Here is a 20,277-nt window from a genome sequence, read left to right on the forward strand (position 1 = left end):
AATTATTTACCAAGCACCACCTAATTGAAGTGTCCCTACTAGCTGCCATGTCGACTTGTGCATGCATTATCTACAGGAATCATCCAGGGAAGCTGGCAAAAATTCCACTTAGTCAATGTAAACGTGTCCGACATTTCCACTTGGTCAAAAGTCACCTTTTGAGCAGCCATCACAAAAAAAGAGAAAAAAAAGAAAAAAGAAAAAGGTAATATGATCTCATATGCTTACTTATAAAGTAATATTATGATGACTAGAGGGAAAAATGGTTAGGAAGTTTCCGAGGGTGAAAGAGAATAGGTAGAAGAAAAAGTCTTTGGATATATTGAAGAGATTGAAATATTGAAAGTCTTTTTAATGAGATTATTATTTTTTTTTTATAAACTTTTAATGAGATTATAATATAGCATATTAGAATAATTCTCATGGTTCATATTTTATTTTGTTATATCTAAAATTATAAATATATGGCATCATATATATCATTAAATTTGAAAAATGTATTTTGTATCATGAAATGGTTTCTCTCAATTTTAAGTAAAATGGAAACAACATGAACCATAGTGTCATAATAACCACTCATATATATGTGATCTTTTCAATATAGGACCTTTTTTTTTTTTTTTTTTTTAACTGAAGTATATTCCAATAGGGTACTTGCTGAAACGTAGACAATCACAAAATTTGGCTGATTATGGATGGTGAAATTATTTATAGTAAACATTAGATTATGTAAGTGAAATACTGTGGAAGAAACATACAAATCATAATAATTAAGGAGAAGTTATATGGCAAAAGAGTGCCCCACTAATAGGGTTCAAGATTGTTATCACTAGTGCTCAACCAGACGTTGGCCTAGAGATTATTCAAAAACACAAAAGATTATACTAGCATAGATGGAGCCTCAAGATCCAACAATTTCATTAACTAGATGCTACTAGAATGCCAATTTATTTTATTTCTGAAGGATTGTGAGCTTGCTAACTTCCAATGGTCATCATGTCAATTGGATAGGAATTGCAAGCTTGGATTCGAGTTGACAGTTCTTGTGCCACAAAACGCATGGTGGGTCGTGACTCTGGCATGTCACTCACGCATTGTAAGGCTATAGTCACCACAAATGCAATCTCTTGTGCAATTTGGCCCGTGGGTTGTGGAAGTCCTTGGTCTAGCACATCCTTAAGAAGAAATTTTGTACTCTCTAAAATTGGCATTGTTTTTGTTGATTTGGATGATGACAGGGAAGATAGGAGTTCCCTTGGGTGCATTCCCATCATAACTTCTAATGCTACTACTCCAAAGCTATAAACATCACATTTATCAGTTATCCTCATCATGAATGCGAGCTCTGCACATCAATAAAACAAAATCAACATCCTTTTAATTATAGAATATGATCATGAAAACTCATACATTGGATTCAAGATAAGATAAACACTTCCTAATATGAGAAGCCAATTCTTCTATCAAGGGAACTTTTTTTAGGCTTTAAAATTGTACTCTTTTGTACTTCTCATATCCCATACTCCACTGGATGAGAATTACCTAGAAGAGTTTACCTAAAATTTTTTGTCCTATTCAAATTCTAAAGAATTTCAGGGAACCTTGATCCTACTTTGTTAGTCTCAAACAGTTGCTTTTTTTACTCTTTTAATTAATAATTAATGTAGGAAAGTAGTTGGTCCATCCTAAGACAAGTACCTTAAATGAGCAGTACAATCATGCAAATTAAAGACTAGATTGTTAGCTTACCCGGAGCCATGTAACCATAAGACCCAACAACTGTTGTTGTTTCTGAACTCAACAATCTTGCCATGCCAAAATCCGAGAGCCGCGGTTCGAAGTCTGACTCCAACAATATGTTGTTCACAGTTATGTCTCGGTGCACAATTGGAGGAGTGCAATCATGGTGCAAATAAGCAATTGCATGAGCCACACCTTGCACGATTTTCACCCTTTTTCCTCAATTCAGTTCTGCTTTCCCTCCCACCCCATACAATACGTTTCTCAAACTGCTTTTCTCCACATATTCATAAACCAAGTACATGCACCAGCGAGTGGCGCGGAACCCATAAAGCTTAGTGATATTGCGATGCTTGACTTCTGTCAACATGCGAATCTCATTCTCAAAACTCTTGTGGCTGGCTACTAGGTTGCCACTGGATTGTGACATGTTAAATCTTTTAACTGCAACAATCTGGCCTGTCATCAATGCAGCTTTGTAAACGCTTCCAAATCCTCCTTTTCCAATACAGTAATTCTCATGGAAATTTTCAGTGGCCTTCACGATATCCCTGAATGTGAATTTCCCATCTCTTCCCCATATCAATGACTCAGCCTTCTCCTCACACTCTAAAATTGCTCTGCTTTCTTGTTCTAGGAGTTTGGTCTTTCGGTAACATATTATGAGTCCACCAACAATGGTTGTAAGTAGTACTAATAGGCCGCAAATAGGAATGAGGACAACTAATAGAGACGTATTAGAATGCTTTTTCATTCTAGAATGTGTGTTAGTGTAACAAGGAGTTAGTCCTTCTGCATCCCCACACAAACCTGAGTTTCCAACATAAGTTGTTGCAGGTGCATCTTTGAAAATAGAACTAGTTGGGATTGGACCTGTTAAATTGTTGTAGGAAAAATCGATAGAGATGTTGCTTAGACTAACCATGCTGGAAAATGATGATGGGAATTCCCCTGAAAGTTTGTTATGTGACAGATTAAGACTCTTCAACGCTGAAAGCCTTGCAAGGTCTTGAGGAATATTTCCTGAGAGTCTATTGCTGCTAAGGTCCACCATGTACACGTAGTCGTTTGTCAAGTTCTTGTTCAATAAGCTTTCACAATTCTCAGGTACAGTTGAGCTTGTACAACTGACTAGATTCCGAGGAATCTCTCCTGTAAAATGGTTCCTGCTCAAATTGAGCGAGTTTAGCAGCCTTAGATTTCCAAGTACAGTTGGAATTTCTCCAGACAATTCGTTGGAGGCCAATTGTAAAGCCTCCAGTTCAGTCAACTTTCCAAGCTCTATTGGAATCGGACCAGAGAGCTGGTTTTGTGAAAGGTCTATTCTAAGCAAATTTTCCAGCCTCCCAACCTCGGAGGGAATTGAGCCAGAAAGCGAATTGGAGGCCAATTGTAAATCCTGCAGTAGAGCCAACTTTCCAAGCTCTACTGGAATCGGACCAGAGAGCTGGTTTTCTGAAAGGTCTAATGTCCCCAAATCTTTCAACCTCCCAACCCCAGAGGGAATTGAACCAGAAAGGCTATTATTAAACAAAAAAAGTATTTGGAGCTTTGTCAATAGGCCTATTTCCGGTGGAATTCCTCCAGTGAAACGATTCCCCTGAAGTTGCAAAGAGATTAACTCGGTCCAATTGGAGAGAAAATACGGTGAGATCACACCAGAGAGAGAATTATTAGATAAACCCAACTGTTTAATTTTAGTTAGGTTGGTCAAGGACAAAGGCAATTCCCCTGTGAATGAATTTGAACTCAGGGCCAAGAAGGTGAGGTTTGTACAAAACCCAAGCTCATGAGGAATTGTAGAATTCAAGCTATTCATTCCAAGATCGAGCCTCCCGAGCTCCTTAAGTCGGCCTATTGAAGAAGGAATTCTCCCTTCCAATGAATTGTTGTACATTTCTATCATTTGAAGATTGAAAATTGCTCCAATATCCTCAGGAATAAGGCCACTGAAATGGTTTCGTCCTAGACGAAGATCTTTGAGCTTGGAAAGGTGGGAAATGTTTGGTGACAATGGTCCTTGGAATGAATTATCAGTAAGATCAAGGAATTCAAGCTTGCCCAGATTGGTAAATAAAGATTCTAGTATTGTTCCATTGAACTTATTCTGGGACAAATCCAAGAAAGACAAGTTGTGACAATCAAGTATAAATCCTGGGAACTCTGAAGTGAGTTCATTGTAATTGAAGGCAAGATGGGTCAGCAAAGGCATGGTAGAAAATTTAGACCAATCAGGATTTACTAGGAGATTTGATCCAAGGTCCAAGTACCATACCTTTTGAAGATTGGTAATCTGATATGGGATTTTCCCATCGAGATAGTTGTCGAGAAGACTCACGTACTGAAGCTCCGTTAGCTGGCCAATCTCCGACGGTATTGGTCCGCTAAGATTGTTGTGGCTGAGGTCGAAGCAAGTGAGGTTAAGGAATGGAGTGAAGTTGAACTGGGCCAGCGTTCCATTGAGCTTTACTTGTGTTCCATTGAACTCAGCACCGCCTGCGAGGTTTATCTCGGAGACTGTTCCGGTTGAGTCGCAGACAATACTTGTCCAGTTGCAGAGGTTTTTGAGGTTGGAGAAGGACCATGAAGTGAGAAGAGGGAGAGGGGTGAGGCTGTTTTTCCATTTGACAAGAGCTTCTGCTTGCGTTGTTGGTGATGCTCTGATCTGTAATGAAAGTGTTGAGAGCAAGATCAGAAGGTGAAGGAAAAGTAGAGGAGGCTTGGGATTTGCTGCCATGCCTGCCTTTTGATGACTTTCACGTCTCATTGTTTTTTGATTCAATCTATTATAGCAGAGAGAGAGAGAGAGAGTGGGAGAGTGTTACAAAATAAGAAAAATGCTCCACCTAATTCTAATTGTTCACTTTTAAATGCATGCTTTTTGACCTGCTGAAAAAATAATCATTAAATTTTAAATTTAATAATAATTTTACTATTACGTCAAAAATATGAACTCAAATTTAACATGACAGAAACAATCATTCAAAAAGTGATCACAGTGGTCGTCAATATGTTGACTATGACTTTCACTTTCATCAAGTCACGGTGGGTCACATGTATTTAGAGTGGAAGACCGACTTGAAGCCGTCGATGAAACGACATTTAGATGGATACCACTCAATTTGCAAGGGAAATCATTTCAGTATCTTTTTCCCACGAAAATTATAAACCCTCATAGCTATACATGATAAATTACATTCTACAAAAAAAATCACACTTTATCAGATTCCATGCTTAGATTCTCTAACTTAATTGGTGCTTGTGCCGTGCCTCTATCATCAATTCCATCAGCTCTTATCACTTATCAGTTTCATTTTATACCCAAGACAATAATAAAAAGACATTATACCAAATTCCAATCGAGAAATATTTTCTCCGAATTATGTTTGAGAAAAAATATATTTAATTCAGTTATTAAATTCATATCTTGTAGCTTAGAAAATGAAAATCATATCTTGTGATTCACTCATAAATTTTTAGTAGGAGTAACAAAGCATGTGAAAACTACATGCTCTAAGAACATGTCAATTTAATAATAGCAAGTAAAAAAAAAAAAAAAAAAACCTTTATCCAATTCCAACCAACTCACACGGTTTGTCTTTGTCACTGACAAGTACTAGAGTGTCAAGGTTCGTGGAAATAATGCACGGCCTAGACTTTTTGGTTAGAATTTGAAAATCAATTAATTATTAGCTTCGTGGAAATAAACTGAGTTTGGAAATTGGAAATTTGCTTACAAAAGCAACAGAAGTTCTTTCCACGCAAGAATTAAATTAATGGTTGGGGACAAAGTGGAAGAACGTGCCTGTTACGATCCATGGGGATGTCTATATCTATTTAATCAAGAAAGAATTGTAGCAAATATATTAATTGGCCATATTTGATAACACCATTGAAGAAAAATTGCAAGCTTTTCTTAATGTAACTCTTTAATTGTATGCTAAAATGGCAAATTGGAAGTTGTATTTCCTTCATCTATCTAAATTGTGTTTATGTTGTTTTTTACTTTTCTATGTGGTTGGGACATCTCTCATGGTTCAAATTTCATTTTGTTGTATCTAAAATTATAAGTACATGGCAATATATATACAATTAGATCGGTGAAATCTATTTTGTATCATGAAATAGTTTTTCTCAATTTTAAGTGAAATGAATAGGACAAGTTTAAATCTAACATCATAGTAACTATTCATATTTATGAGATATTTTCAATATATGACTTAAAAAAAATAAAAAATAAAAAACTCTATATTCGAATAGGGTACTTGCTGAAACTAAGAAAACTTCAAATTTGACTGATTATGGATGGTGAAATTATTTACAGTAAACATATATTAGATTGTATACGTGAAACACACAAGTCATAAGGAGAAGTTATATGGCAAAAGAGTACCACTATTAGGGTTGAAGTCACTAGTCCTCAACTTGACATCAGCCCTAGAGATTATTCAAAAATACAAAAGATAATACTAGCATACATGGAGCCTCAAGGTCCAACATTTTTATTTACTAGATGCCACTAGAATGCCAATTTGTTCTATTTCTGAAAGCTTGTGAGCACGCTAATGGTCATCGCATTCATTGGGTAGGAATTGCAAGCTTGGGTTCGAGCTGACAGTTCTTGTGCCACAAAACGGATTGTGGGTCGTGATTCTGGCATGTCACTCATGCAACATGAGGCCATTGTCACCACAGATGCCACAACCTGTGCAATTTGACCTATGGGTTGTGGGAGTCTTTGATCTAGCATATCCTTTAGAAGAAATTCTGCATTGTCTGAAATTGGTGTTGCTTTTGTTGATTTGGATGATGACAAAGAAGATAAGAGCTCCCTTGGGTGCCTACCCATCATAACTTCTAATGCCACCACTCTAAAGCTATAAACGTCACATTTATTCATTACTCGTATTGTGAATGCAAGCTCTGCGCATCTGTAAAACAAAATCAACATTCATACGAGGATAAGATAAACACTTCCTAATATGAGAAACCCTTTCTTCTTTGAAGGGTTTCTCATATCCCCTGAAATTTCTTGTGTGGATTCTAAGGAATTCAAGCAGCGAATTTCAGGGACCCCATCCTACTCCATTACTCAAAGAGCTACCTTTTCTTTTAAAAACTATTTTCATAATTATTATAAGAAAGTACATAGTCTATCTTAAAACAAAAATCTAGAAACTAGATTGTTAGCTTACCTGGAGCCATGTAGCCATAAGACCGACCAATTGTAAATTTGAATTTTTAGGAAGAGCTAGATTGGGATTGCCCACTAGAGGAAATGCTAATTAATTGAGGTGTCCCGTGTCCCTATACCACCCATGTCGACTTGTGCATATATGCTTTATTTCCAGGAACCATTTTCCTCGGAAGCCGGCAAGTACGTTATTTAGAAGCCAAAAATTTCACTAACTTTGACGTAGTAGAAGATTAAAATAACTAATAAAGTGTTTTTATCTTCTACCCAAAAATAAGCTCAAACCCGCAGGTTGAGAAAAGAATACAAACTCCAGAGAGTTTTAAGAGAAAATTATCTGATTTGATAATGATTCAATGAGTTATCTAGTTTTACATTATAAGTTAGCCTATTTATAAAAAATAAATACTTGTAAAGAAAGTAAACCTAAATCTAGCTCGTAGCAATAGTAAATCTAATCCTAATAAGGAAAGGAAAATAATTAAAGCAAATATAACCCTATTAAAGAAATAATATAAAATTGACAATCAGCAAGAATCTTGACAATCTTTCTTTTTGTACTTCGATTGTTTGAAAACGGGTAAAATTCTTATCAAGCAATTTATTGAAAGTCCTTGTCCTCTAAACAATTTATGTTTATTTCAAAAAGCTATGCAGGATGGCCGTGAAATTTAAGAAAAAACATGCAACAAAATTCTTTATTTTTAGCGAAATCAACTGAATTTACTAAATTAATATTTCATAAAATTTAAAGAGAGAATTTTAAAAGTGATGAAAGAAGTCCTCCACTACCCCTGTGAAAATTAATGGTGATCCCGTTTTCCTTTATTAATTGATAGACAAAGAAATCGCGCCAAAAGAGAATTAGCAAAAGGATATGCACGAAAGAAGTCTTCCACTTACCAGAAGTCCTCCATGTTTTTTGGTAAGTGGAGGACTTCTTTCGTGCATATCCTTTTGCTAATTCTCTTTTGGCGAGATTTCTTTTGTCTATCAATTAATAAAGGAAAGCGGGATCACCACTAATTTTCACAGGGGTAGCGGAGGACTTCTTTCGTAAAAGTTATGTCCAATAATAATCATCACCTCTTGAATATGCATGTTAATAATATGAACGGGATCACCATTAATTTTCACAGGGGTATAGTGGAGGACTTCTTTTGTAAAAGTCGTCCAATACTTATCATCACCTTTTTAAATATGCTAATATAATATGAAGGGGTATGATTGGAATAATTTTAGAAGTCATCTTGTATTCTTTTTGTGTCACTCTAAAAATGAGATGGCTTTTAAAATTATCATTTAATCAAAATTTAATAATAATCAATCACAAGCCTCAAAGGCCTTTGCCAAACGAAGCCTTAGGGGTTGTTTGTTATCAATCAGGTACTATACACGTTTTTTGTGAAAAAAAAAAAAAAAGAATAATAATTAGTATAGAAAAGTGAAAAAGTAGTATTGAAAATTGAAAAAAATTTGTTTTGAAATGATTTGTTTATTTAAATAATAGTAAAAACTAAATTATGTGATATAAAAAGTGAATGATATTATATAAAAATGGAGAGAAAGTTGTTAACAAACAACCTTGATCTCTAATTGTTGAGAGTGCGAAGTATGGTGCATAACAGAAACTTCATAAAGAATTGACCACTTGCAACTTTTTAATTGGAATAGACTATTGAACATTTTTAAGACTTCGTTTATTTTGACATGAAATGATTTTTAGAAAATGTTTGATATAATTTTTGGGTATTTGGTGCGATGGAGAATATTAATCAACATAAAATATTATTCATTTGATCTAAAAAGCTTTTTTAATTTTTGTAAAATAGTTTCCATTTTTGAACACCATAAACCATTTTTGAGTTTGAGCTTCTTATTCTCAAATATAAGGACCCAGCCTGAGACGTCGCTGGGACTTCGTCGCCCCACCGTCGGGACTTAGTTACGACTTGCTGAGGCCTAGCCGGGCCACTGTCGAGACTCGCTAGGACCTAGTCTGAACACAGCGTTGACCTAGTCAAAACACGCCAGGACGCAACCGAGCCACTGCCCGAACCCTATCAGGTCATTATCTTAATTTAAATTTTAATAGTATTGAATGAAAATATATATGTAAAAAAAATACTTGTGATTTTCTGTATGCACCAAACGCTAGAAAATGTTTTCAAAGAAATCAGTTTTCAAAAAAATATTTTCCTTCGAAAATATTTTTCGATGAAAAACATTTTACATTGAAACAAACGAAGCCTTATACAGATTATAGGAATTCATTTAAGAAAATTGTGTCAAGTTAAAAGATATTGATGAAATGTTGGGACAATAACGAGTCCACTACTTTCCTCTGCTTTCTTGCTTATCCTGTCCTTGAATGACCCTATATCTTTGATGAGATTGCTCAGTTAACTAAGTCCCATCTACGACCCAACTTTTGTGAACATATGTTTTGATTTTTGTCTCTTTTTTAAAATTTTAATTTTGAACCTGACACAACTCTTATGTGACTTTATACCAGGTTCAAAATTAAAATTTTTAAAAAGGAAACAAAAATTAAAACATATGTCCACAAAAGTTAAGTCTTAGATAGGGCTCAGTTGAACCCCTATTCATCTTCGATTAGGCTGATGAGGCCTCTTGGTCCTATGTGGCAATGACGATTTGCTTTCATATTATTATAGTTTCTAGACTAGTAATTGACAGTACGTCTTAGCTAAAAAAAAGGGGGGGTTAAATACTTTATTAGTACATTTGTAGTCTTTTTTTTTTTTTTTTTCAACTAGTGTTCAAAAATATTTTTTGAACTTTTTTTTTTTTTCTTATTTTTGAGTGTTTTGTACCGCTTAAAATATTAATCAACTTGAAAATGTTTTTAGTTGAACAAAGAAAATAACTTTTTTGAGGCGTAAAATGATTTACACTTCTCATCTGCGTAAACCATTTTCTGCTACTCTCCCATGCCTTTGGGCAGGCTTAGTGGCGGAGCCAAACAATTCATATTGAGAGTGCCGCTAAAATTTTTTTGGCATCCTAAAAATTTTCTCTTCCCTAAAAATTTGGTAATTCACACAATATATGCATCACAAAAAAATATCTATAAAAGTTCATAAATATGTGCTCAAATTGATATATTAGAAATGTAACGTGTCGGTACTATATCAAAAAGACAAAATAAATAAAAATAAAAAATAAAATTATGGGTAATGAAATAATAATTTGGTACCTTGCACAAGAGATTTTAGAATGGAAACACTAGAGGCCACCCTTTTGACATCGACATCATTCTGAAAAAATTTCACCACAAGTTTCTGCAAGAATAAATCAATATACACCAAAAGATCTAATTCAAGTTTCTGCAAGAATAAATCAATATTCACCAAAAGATCTAAAACAAAAAGAATTAGAGCATTGAAGTTATATTTATATACCCCTAGGAAAGGGGTTGTTCTTCACAGCTTTTTGACCGTACTATCTCCACCTGTAGCCATCTTCGATGATCAACCTCGCTCTTTGTCATGAAGGCGAATCTTGGCTCTCTCCGTCTCTTCTGATTTGTCTTCTTGGGTTTCAACCTAAAACCACACAAACACAAAGACCAAACCCAAAAAAAAATCTATCCACTTCAAAATTGCTTACATATAATGATATAATAGAAGTTAAAACTAAAAACCCCCTTTTTTTCTTCCATTATTATTCCACAAGATTATTTATTCTAAAAATGACAAAGCAAAAAAAACCCATTTTTTGTATCAACATGTTTTCGGATGGGTGTTTGCCAAAACACGAAATCGAAAAGCAGAAAAGTAAGAAAAAAAAAAAAACTCACTTTTTTTTGGTCTTTTCTTGTTGCTCTTCTTCCTCCTCGTCAACAGCTTTGGTCTGTTCGTGATCATTCACTGTCTCACTCGATGCAGAGGAAATAGAGGACGAGTAAGGTGTCGCCAAAGGTTAACGTGCCGTGGGTAGGGGAAAAAAAAATTTTAAATCACAGCACCCAAAAGGTTAACGTGGCTCTGCCACTGGGCAGGCTATTATAAGAGGGCCTCTTATAAGACTTACCTGCCAAAACAAGTAAGTCTCACAAAGGCCTTCTCATAATTGTCTATGTAAATTTGATAATAATTTGGATAGACAATTGCATTGGATCTCAACCTTACCCCCCAGAAGACCATTTACTCTCATATGCTCTATTCATTCACAACTTGTTTTCTTTGTTTCTTTCTTTTTCTTGCATCTCTTCATATTATATGATAATATAATAAATATTTATTGATTTTTCGTGGGAACCAAACACAATATATACATATTTCAGCTTAAAATATTTTTCGCGGGCATAAAGGGGGCCATTGTCTGCTTAGATTTTGGAATTGATTTCGTCTCCATTTTTTTGGTTTTCTATGAACTGAAAATTTAGGCATTTCAATTAATATAGCATTGGACTACGCTCTACAACAAAAGTCATCTTTCGACCCAAGTTCTTGGGCCCCGAACACACACACACTCTCTCTCTTGGGCCAACCCTTTAAAGCTTACATTATGGCCCAAAATATAAGGCCTCTTTCGTTTAGTTTCTTGACCTGTTTCTTTCTTATTATGAACTGCAGTAGTCTTCGGTGTACGATCCAAATACTTTTTCAAACAAAAATAAAAAAAAAATAAATAAATAAAAAAGCATAATCTAGAAAGCATTACCGCGGGGGGGGGGGGGTGAATATTGCAAAAATAATACATTATAGACCTTGCTACAGCTCTACATCCTAATCAGAGCGCACCCCACAATGCCAATTTGTTCTATTTCTTAAGGCTTGTGAGCTAGCTAAATTCTAATGGTCATCGTGTTGATTGGGTAGGAATTGCAAGCTTGGATTCGAGCTGATAGTTTTTGTGCCACAAAATGCATGGTAGGTCGTGACTCTGGCGTGTCACTTACACATTGCAAGGCTACAGCCACCACAAATGCCAACTCTTGCGCAATTTGGCCTGTGGGTTGTGGGAGTCCTTGGTCCAAAACATCCTTTAGAGGAAATTCTAGATTGTCTGAAGTTGGCGTTGTTGTTGATTTGGATGATGACAAAGAAGATAGGAGCTCCCTTGGGTGCCTTCCCATCATAACTTCTAATGCCACTACACCAAAACTATAAACGTCACATTTATCCGTTATCCTTGTCATGAATGCTAGCTCTGCACATCCATAAAAAAAAAATTCAACATCCTTTTAATAACATAACATGATCATGAAAACTCATACATTGGCTGCTAGATAAGATAAACACTTCCTTGTAATGTTTACAAAAAAAAAAAAGTACTTTTTTTAGGTTTTAATAATTAATATAGGAAAGTAGTCAGTCCATCGTAAGACAAGTACCTTAAACGAGTAGTACAAGCATGCAAAGACTAGATTGTTAGCTTACCCGGAGCCATGTAACCATAAGACCCAGCAACTGTTGTTGTTTCTGAACTCAACAATCTTGCAATGCCAAAATCTGAGAGTCGTGGTTCGAAATCTGACTCCAGTAAGATGTTGTTCACAGTTATGTCTCGGTGCACAATTGGAGGAGTGCAATCATTGTGCAAGTATGCAATTGCATGAGCCACGCCTTGCACAATTTTCACCCTTCTTCCCCAATCCAGTTCTGCTTTCCCTCCTACCCCATACAATACGTTTCCCAAACTACTTTTCTCCACATATTCATAAACCAAGTACATACACCACCGAGTGGCACGAAACCCATAAAGCTTAATGATATTGCGGTGCTTGACTTCTGTCAACATGCGAATTTCATTCTCAAAACTCTTGTGACCGGCTACAAGGATGTCATTGGAGTCTGACATGTTAAATCTTTTAACTGCAACAATTTGACCTGCTGGCAATGCTGCTTTGTAAACGCTTCCAAATCCTCCTTTTCCAATACAGTAATTCTCATGGAAGTTTTCGGTGACCTTCACGATATCCCTGAATGTGAATTTACCGTCTCTTCCCCATATCAGTGACTCGGCCTTGTCCTCACACTCTAAAATTGCTCTGTTTTCTTCATCCAGGAGTTTCATCATCCGGTAACATATTATGAGTCCAGTAACAATGGTTGTAAGCAGTAATAATAGGCCGCAGACAGGAATGAGGACAACTAACAGAGTCGTATTAGAATGCTTTTTCTTTCTGGAATCTGTGTAACAATGAGTTAGTCCTTTTGCATCTCCACACAAACCTGAGTTTTCAACATAAGCTTTTGCAGGTGCATATTCAAAAATGGTACTAGTTGGGATGGGACCTGTTAATTTGTTGTAGGAAAAATCGATGGAGCTGTTACGTAGACTAACCATGCTGGTAAATGATGATGGGATTTTGCCTGAAAGTTGGTTATGTGACACATTAAGACTCTCCAATGATGAAAGCTTTGCAAGGTCTTCAGGAATTTTTCCTGAGAGTCTATTGCTGCTGAGGTCCAACAAGTACATGAATGAGTTTAAGTAACCAAGCTGGTATGGTATTTCACCTGATAGGTTGTTGTTGCTCAAGTCCAAGCTCAATAAGTTATCACAATTCACAAGTACAGATGGAATTTTCCCGGACAATTCGTTGGAGTCCAGATTTAAAACGCTCAGTTGAGTCAACTTTCCAAGCTCTACTGGGATTTTTCCAGAAATTCTGTTTCTGCCCATCTGCAAATTGGTGAGAGATTTGCATTCTCCCCATTCCGTTGAGATTTCACCAACAAATTGATTGTCACTAAGAGAAATGAAACCAAGATTTGGATGAACTCCAAAAGCATTCGTAATATTTCCATTAAATTGGTTCCCATCAAACCGCGCCCTTATTAGTTGCGAGCAATTTCTCAAGCACTTTGGCAATGGCCCTGTGAAGTTGTTGCTATTCACTGTAAAATCTATAAGAGCAAAGCTGCTGCACAATTCAGGTGGCAATGCTCCATAGAATTTGTTGTTGGAAAAGCTAACATTGCTCAGAGAACTATTCTTCCCAAAGTCACTAGGAATAGGGCCAAAGAATTGATTGGTGAAAAGAACGATTATTGTTAAATTACCGAGCCGAGAAATGGTATTCGGCAACTCCCCATAGAGTTGGTTAGTGTTGAGATCAAGACCTTGCAGTGATGTCATATTTCCAATCTCTGGTGGGATTGTGCCATTGAGATTGTTGGAGAAAAGTTGTAAGACTTGAAGGTTTGTGAGGTTCCAAACTGTCGGAGGAATCGGACCAGAGAGCTGGTTTTGTGAAAGGTCTATTTCCAGCAAATCTTTCAAGTTCCCAATCTCAAATGGAATTGAGCCAGAAAGCGAATTATTAGACAGAAAAAGATATTGGAGCTTTGTCAATAGGCCTATTTCCGCTGGAATTTCTCCAGAGAAACGATTATCCTGAAGTTGTAAAAAGGTTAACTCGGTCCAACTGGAGAGAAAATACGGTGAGATCCTACCAGAGAGAGAATTACCACTTAAACCCAAGTCTATAATTTTAGTCAGGTTGGCCAAGGACAAAGGCAATTCCCCAGTGAATGAATTTGTAGCCAGGGCCAAGAAGGTGAGGTTTGTACAAAACCCAAGCTCATAAGGAATTGTAGAATTCAAGCTATTCATTCTAAGATGGAGTATCGAGAGGTGCTTGAGCTGGCCTATTGAAGAAGGAATTCTCCCTTCCAATGAATTGTTGTACATTTCTATCATTTGAAGATTGAAAATTGCTCCAATATCCTCAGGAATAAGGCCACTAAAATGGTTTCGTCCTAGACGAAGATCTTTGAGCTTGGAAAGGTGGGAAATGTTTGGTGACAATGGTCCTTGGAATGAATTATCAGTAAGATTAAGGAATTCAAGCTTGCTCAGATTGGTAAATAAAGATTCTGGTATTGTTCCATTGAACTTATTCTGGGACAAATCCAAGAAGGTCAAGTTGCGACAATCAAGTATAAATCCTGGGAACTCTAAATTGAGTTCATTGTAATTGAAGGCAAGATGGGTCAACAAAGGCATGGTAGAAAATTTAGACCAATCAGGATTTACTAAAAGATTTGATCCAAGGTCCAAGTACCATACCTTTTGAAGATTGTTAATCTGATATGGGATTTTCCCATCGAGATAGTTGTCGAAAAGACTCACGTACTGAAGCTCCGTTAGCCGGCCTATCTCCGGAGGTATTGGCCCACTGAGATTGTTGTGGCTGAGGTCGAAGCGAGTGAGGTTATAGAATGGAGTGAAGTTGAAGTGGGCTAGTGTTCCATTGAGCCTGGCACCTGAGACGGTTATCTCGGAGACTGTTTTGGTTGAGTCGCAGACAATGCTTGTCCATTTACAAAGGTTGTTGAGGTTCCGGAGGGACCATGAAGCGAGAGGAGAACGAGGGGGAAGAGGGGAGAGAGTGTTTATCCATTTGACAAGAGCTTCTGCTTGTGTTGCTGGTGATGCTGTGATCTGTAATGAAAGTATGCAGAGCAAGAGAAGGTGAAGTAAAAGAAGAGGCTTGGGATTTGATGCCATGCCTGCCTTTTGACTTTCACGTGTCATTGTTTTTTTACCTGAATTCAATCTATTGCAGCACAGAGAGAGAGAGAGAGATGGAAAGAAAGGGAGGGAGGGAGAGTGATATAACATAAATGTATCTTGCATGATAAAAACGAACCACTGTTCTGTTAAGTATGAGCTTAATAAGAATGCTTTAATCTCATAGAGACTTAACATGACAAAAGCAATCATTCAAAAACCACTGTTAATTGTGAACATTGTCAAAGTGGTCAACATTAGAACATGTCTTTCACTCTCGTCAACCATTTGAACTCTGAAGTTTGTGGTCCCTCTGAGTCTGCCGCACTTGTATATCGCCTTTCACTTTGGTGTGTTTTGGTAAAGGAGTGGACCAAACCGGACCCAAAATTCTAAACAATTCATTTCAAAATCAATTTTAACATTCTTATTTTTTATATCACATCAATTATTTTTTATTACTATTCAAATAAAAAAATCAGTACAAAATAAATTTTTTTCACTTTTTTATACAAAACATTCTTACTTTTTTTTCACATCAATCAAATCTGCTATAATTCCGGTCTACTTTCTCAAGTCCGCTCCTTTGCCAAACATAGCCAACCATGTTTTGTCCTTTGTGTCTTTTGTCCATAAAGGTTCAAAAATTATATCTACCAAATCTTATAAATATGTGACAAAATTGATAATAATAATAATAAAAAGTTGAATAGAACGGCAAAGTATGCAAAACAACCTTTTAAAAAAACATCCTAGAGAAAGAGACTAACAAAAAAAGCTAAAAAGGTCATTGCCCGGTCTATCACAATTTTTTCAACTAGATAGTAATTTTTTTGGCTTTTTCATCTCCGCTACAAATGTATTTTCAAACGCAATTCCCTTCACTGCCTCTACCATCAGTGACAATTCTTACATATGCCTGATAATTCATCAGTCACCAGAAAGTGATTTACTCCAAAAAAGAAACAAAAGAAAAAACAAAAGATAGACCAGATATCTGAAATCATTACCCTTAAGGTTTTGTTTACACTAAAGGAAATCCCAAAAAAAAAAAAAATTCACTCCTTAAATTACTCCTGAAAACAAACTTAGAAAAAAGAATAGCAAAAACCGATGCAAGCTTAAACATCAGCAAACTCACCACGATATTATTCAGAAAAAATGAAGAGTCAAGGCCTAGAATAATTCTATGGCGGCTATGGAAAAAATGCACTTAAAAATAAATATGAGCTAACGTTAAAGCTTAGCTCGTACTTTTACTCTTCTATTCAGATTTGGAGACTAGTATTTTGGATTTGTAGAAGACTTGAGGTCGTCTATAAAAGGACATGTTTAGATGGATCCCACTCGATCAACTTGCAAGGAAAATAATCTCACTATCTTTTTCCCATGAAAATTATACACTCAACAAGAAAATTTACAAAATCTACGAGAATGCAGTCTGGGCTGCTAACCAAGACATGCCAATCTTTCTATTTTGCATTGTGTTTATCATAATTTAGGTGTATAGTAGAAATATGGTATATAAAGAGAACAAATATATCATTACATTCTACTATGGCCCCCCAAATATGAATTATAATGCCACTCCTCGAAACATTGTTGCTAGATTGACCCAATGTACAATTTAATTGATTTAATGGTAGCCCTCTATCAATATTCAATAAATTAATTAACATTATAGCCATACATAGTATCAAGATGTTTCAATTCAGCTTAAAAATTGTTCTCACCATAACTTAACTACAAAGTCACCATTCATTTGATTTCATATTAAATGAGTTACGTCCGATCCTTTACTTGACATAGTGACTAGCTCTGCTAACTAATTTTACAAATCTCAAATACAGCTCAATCTTTAAAATCAACTTGCAAAAAAATTGTTGAAAAACTTATATACATATAATTAAAATTATAATTAAACTATGGTCGATACATAAGATAAGATCGTGGAACCATATATAGTGGGACAACCCCTCTCGCTCTCTCTTGGGCCAACCCTTTTAAGCTTCAATTATGGGCCAAAAGCTAAGGTCTCTTTTCATTTAGTTTTGGCCCGTAGTTGTCCTTTTTCTTTCTTCTTATGAACTGCAGTCTTGGGCTTGCTCTTGCAATTTGATCAATGAATCTTAGCCGTTGGATTTAAGGGCTTCTTGCTGGATTGACGAGAAGGGCCTGGAACAACTGGATGTATGTTTTTTGTTTTCTATATGTTTCCTCACAAACAGTCTCTTTTTTTCTTTTTTTTTTCTTTTTTCTAAAATACAAATTACAAAGCATAAAGAAAAAAAAAAAAAAAATCTACTGATTAGGCTGCATATTTCCTACGAAATAAGAAGAGAACCATCAGAGTATAAAGCGGTGGAGAGCCTCTTATAATTAAGTCAGTATTTTTGCTATAATGAAAGAAAAAAGGTGGCGAAAATTCTTTTAAGTGAGCTCTGTAGATAAACATTTAACCCAATAAGTTTTTTTTTTTATTATTATTATGTTATCCAAGATCCTACATAATTGGTTGAGAGGGATATTTTGTTATATGTAGTCAGAGATGAACTGGGTAATCTTCTGTTTTAATAATTTTCTGGGTCAATTTTAAATCTTAAGGTATTTGCTTGGCTTCCCCCCCCCCCCCCCCACATGTTTTGAATATATTTTAGTGGTACGTAGTGGATTGCAATTTAATAGCCATCCTTTCGAAAAGGATATGCCAATGGATGGTGGATGATTCCACAATGAAACCATCACTTCTCAGTTCGATTGGATGATGGGAAGCAATCATAGCAGCATTTCTTTTTTTCTTTTCTACGCATTAATAAGAGAGTGGGTCTTGACCCTTTCCTATTTTCAAGTAGTGGACATTAGCAATTGTATTTGCAATTTCAAAATATGCAATTTAAATAAAATTGTAGTCTAGCCTATATGATAGTATGTTTTTAAAAAACATACTTTTATTACTTTCTTACTTACAGTTTGAAAATATAATTTTTTTTTTTTTTTTTTAACGTTTTCAAACCGCAATTTTATAAAAAAATTACTCTCAAATGATACAATTTTTTTGATTTTGTTTAAAATCGCACTTTTAATATGCGGAATTGTAAGGCCAAACGGACTCAAAGAGAAAGAACAAACTGGGCATTGCTTATAGTCAATTAAAAATTAATATATTTTGAAAACTGATCACCCACCTAACTTTAGTGGCCATTTTATTCTTTAATGACCTGGAAAATTAAATGAAATGGGGTTCTCTCTATTTCAAAACAAATAAAAATCAAGGATTCTAATTCATATGAGTTTGGCTTGTCTCGAGTGAAAAAAAATTGCTGCAGATTATCGAGTTAAAAAAAATAAACGATTAAGATTGTCTTTAATAATTAAAAAAAAAAATACTGAAATTTTCCCTTAATCTTTCGATCTTAACGGTTCATTTTTTATAAGAGATTTTCAGTAATCTTTTCACCTAGCAACCTAGGCAAGCCAAACTTAACCCATATAAATTCAAATAATAACTTCGTGGTCTTTTATTTTGAGTCACCAATATTAATTAACAAATATATATTAGTCAATTATCATCAGTACTGAACCTTGACAAATCTATTCATTAAATGCATGCATGATGTTTTTGTCAATTGTTGAAGAAATTTTGTGGATTCACATCAAGTAGTGCAATATGTACAAATCCAAATCAAAGAAAATAATGGATCTTGCACAAAAGTCTAAAGGCATAAATCATGGAAAAAGACTGCACAAATCAAGATATATGATTCCTCATAATAAATATTTTCTCTTAAAAAATATTTCCCGTTGAAAATTTATTAATATATTAATATAATTCATCATCTTGTCTCCGCAGCATGTGAAAGCGTGAGAGAAAGTTCTCATGTTCGCTATAGCTCTACCAAATCGTAATCAAAACACATCCTACAGTGCCAATTTGTTCTATTTCTGAAGGCTTGTGAGCTTGCTACATTCTAATGGTCATCGTGTTGATTGGGTAGGAATTACAAGCTTGAATTCGGGCTCATAGTTCTTGTGCCACAAAATGCATGGCAATTTAATAGCCATCCTTTCGAAAAGGATATGCCAATAGATGCAAGGCCGGCTCAAGCCCTAGGCAAGTTAGGCCCTCGCCTAGGGCCCCCAATTTAATAAGGCCCAAAAAAAAAAAATTAAGGCCAAATATTTTTTTTTTTAATAAGGCTCTTTTTTTTTCTTCATAAAAACTTAAGGCCTCTAATCATATTAAGTAAGTACTATAAATAAGGCCTCAATTTAAAAAGGCCAAAAAAACAAAAAGAAAAGTTCAAAAAAAATTTAAGGCCCATTTTTTTTTTTTTAATAAGACGCAAAAAAAAAAAAAAAAAAAAAAAAAATCATCAAAATTTAAGGCTTCAATTTAATAAGGCCCCAACTAATAAGCCTATTATAAATTCTAGAAATAATTCAAAAAAAAAAAACGATTTATTTTAAATGATGAGAATTTGGTGAGAAATTCTCATCATTACAAATAAAATATTATTGATTTATTTCCTATTTTATTATCTAGGGATAGGCAACGGCTAAAAACATAGACTCCATAAAGTATAATGCTGGCTACCAGGGACATTTTAAATACCACTCTCTGTCCGTCTGCCTCTCCACTTTCTAATCATAGAAAGTGCTCCAATTAACATATTAAATTAAAAAAAAAAAAAAAAAATACTAGATTCTTTTCCAAATGCATGCATCACTTATAGAATTTTATTGACAATACTTGTTACAGTTGCTTCTGCAGAAAGAAGTTTTTAAAACTTAAAATTGATAAAATCCTACCCAAGATCAACAATGTCACAAGAGAGATTAAATAGATTAACCAT

General features: G+C 35.1%; 1 protein-coding gene, 1 long non-coding RNA gene and 1 pseudogene across 4 annotated transcripts; all 3 read right to left on the reverse strand.

Moving 5' to 3' along the window:
• Positions 1-907: 907 nt before the first annotated feature.
• On the reverse strand, positions 908-4,507 carry LOC148583188 (uncharacterized; annotated as a pseudogene).
• Positions 4,508-6,165: 1,658 nt separating this feature from the next.
• On the reverse strand, positions 6,166-15,448 carry LOC132166706 (uncharacterized). Of its 3 annotated transcripts, XM_088511729.1 has the most exons (4): positions 14,653-15,421; positions 12,343-14,580; positions 11,845-12,112; positions 6,166-6,404 (listed from the first exon to the last, which is right to left on the reverse strand). In XM_088511729.1, the coding sequence occupies exons 1-4, from the start codon at positions 15,419-15,421 to the stop codon at positions 6,278-6,280; spliced, it is 3,402 nt and encodes a 1,133-aa protein (XP_088367855.1). In that variant the 3' UTR covers positions 6,166-6,277. The 3 variants fall into 3 exon arrangements, with proteins under 3 accessions (XP_088367855.1, XP_088367854.1, XP_059433558.2); XM_088511728.1 differs by having other exon boundaries at positions 12,343-15,448; XM_059577575.2 differs by lacking the exon at positions 11,845-12,112 and having other exon boundaries at positions 6,166-6,663; positions 12,343-15,448.
• On the reverse strand, positions 10,045-10,830 carry LOC148583189 (uncharacterized). The gene is made up of 3 exons (XR_015909448.1): positions 10,758-10,830; positions 10,360-10,503; positions 10,045-10,239 (listed from the first exon to the last, which is right to left on the reverse strand). It is a non-coding gene; the product is annotated as an uncharacterized LOC148583189 (long non-coding RNA).
• Positions 15,449-20,277: the final 4,829 nt, after the last annotated feature.

The sequence above is a fragment of the Corylus avellana genome, chromosome 11, assembly GCF_965113065.1.
Source record: "Corylus avellana chromosome 11, dhCorAvel1.hap1.2, whole genome shotgun sequence".
NCBI classification, from domain to species: Eukaryota; Viridiplantae; Streptophyta; class Magnoliopsida; order Fagales; family Betulaceae; genus Corylus; species Corylus avellana.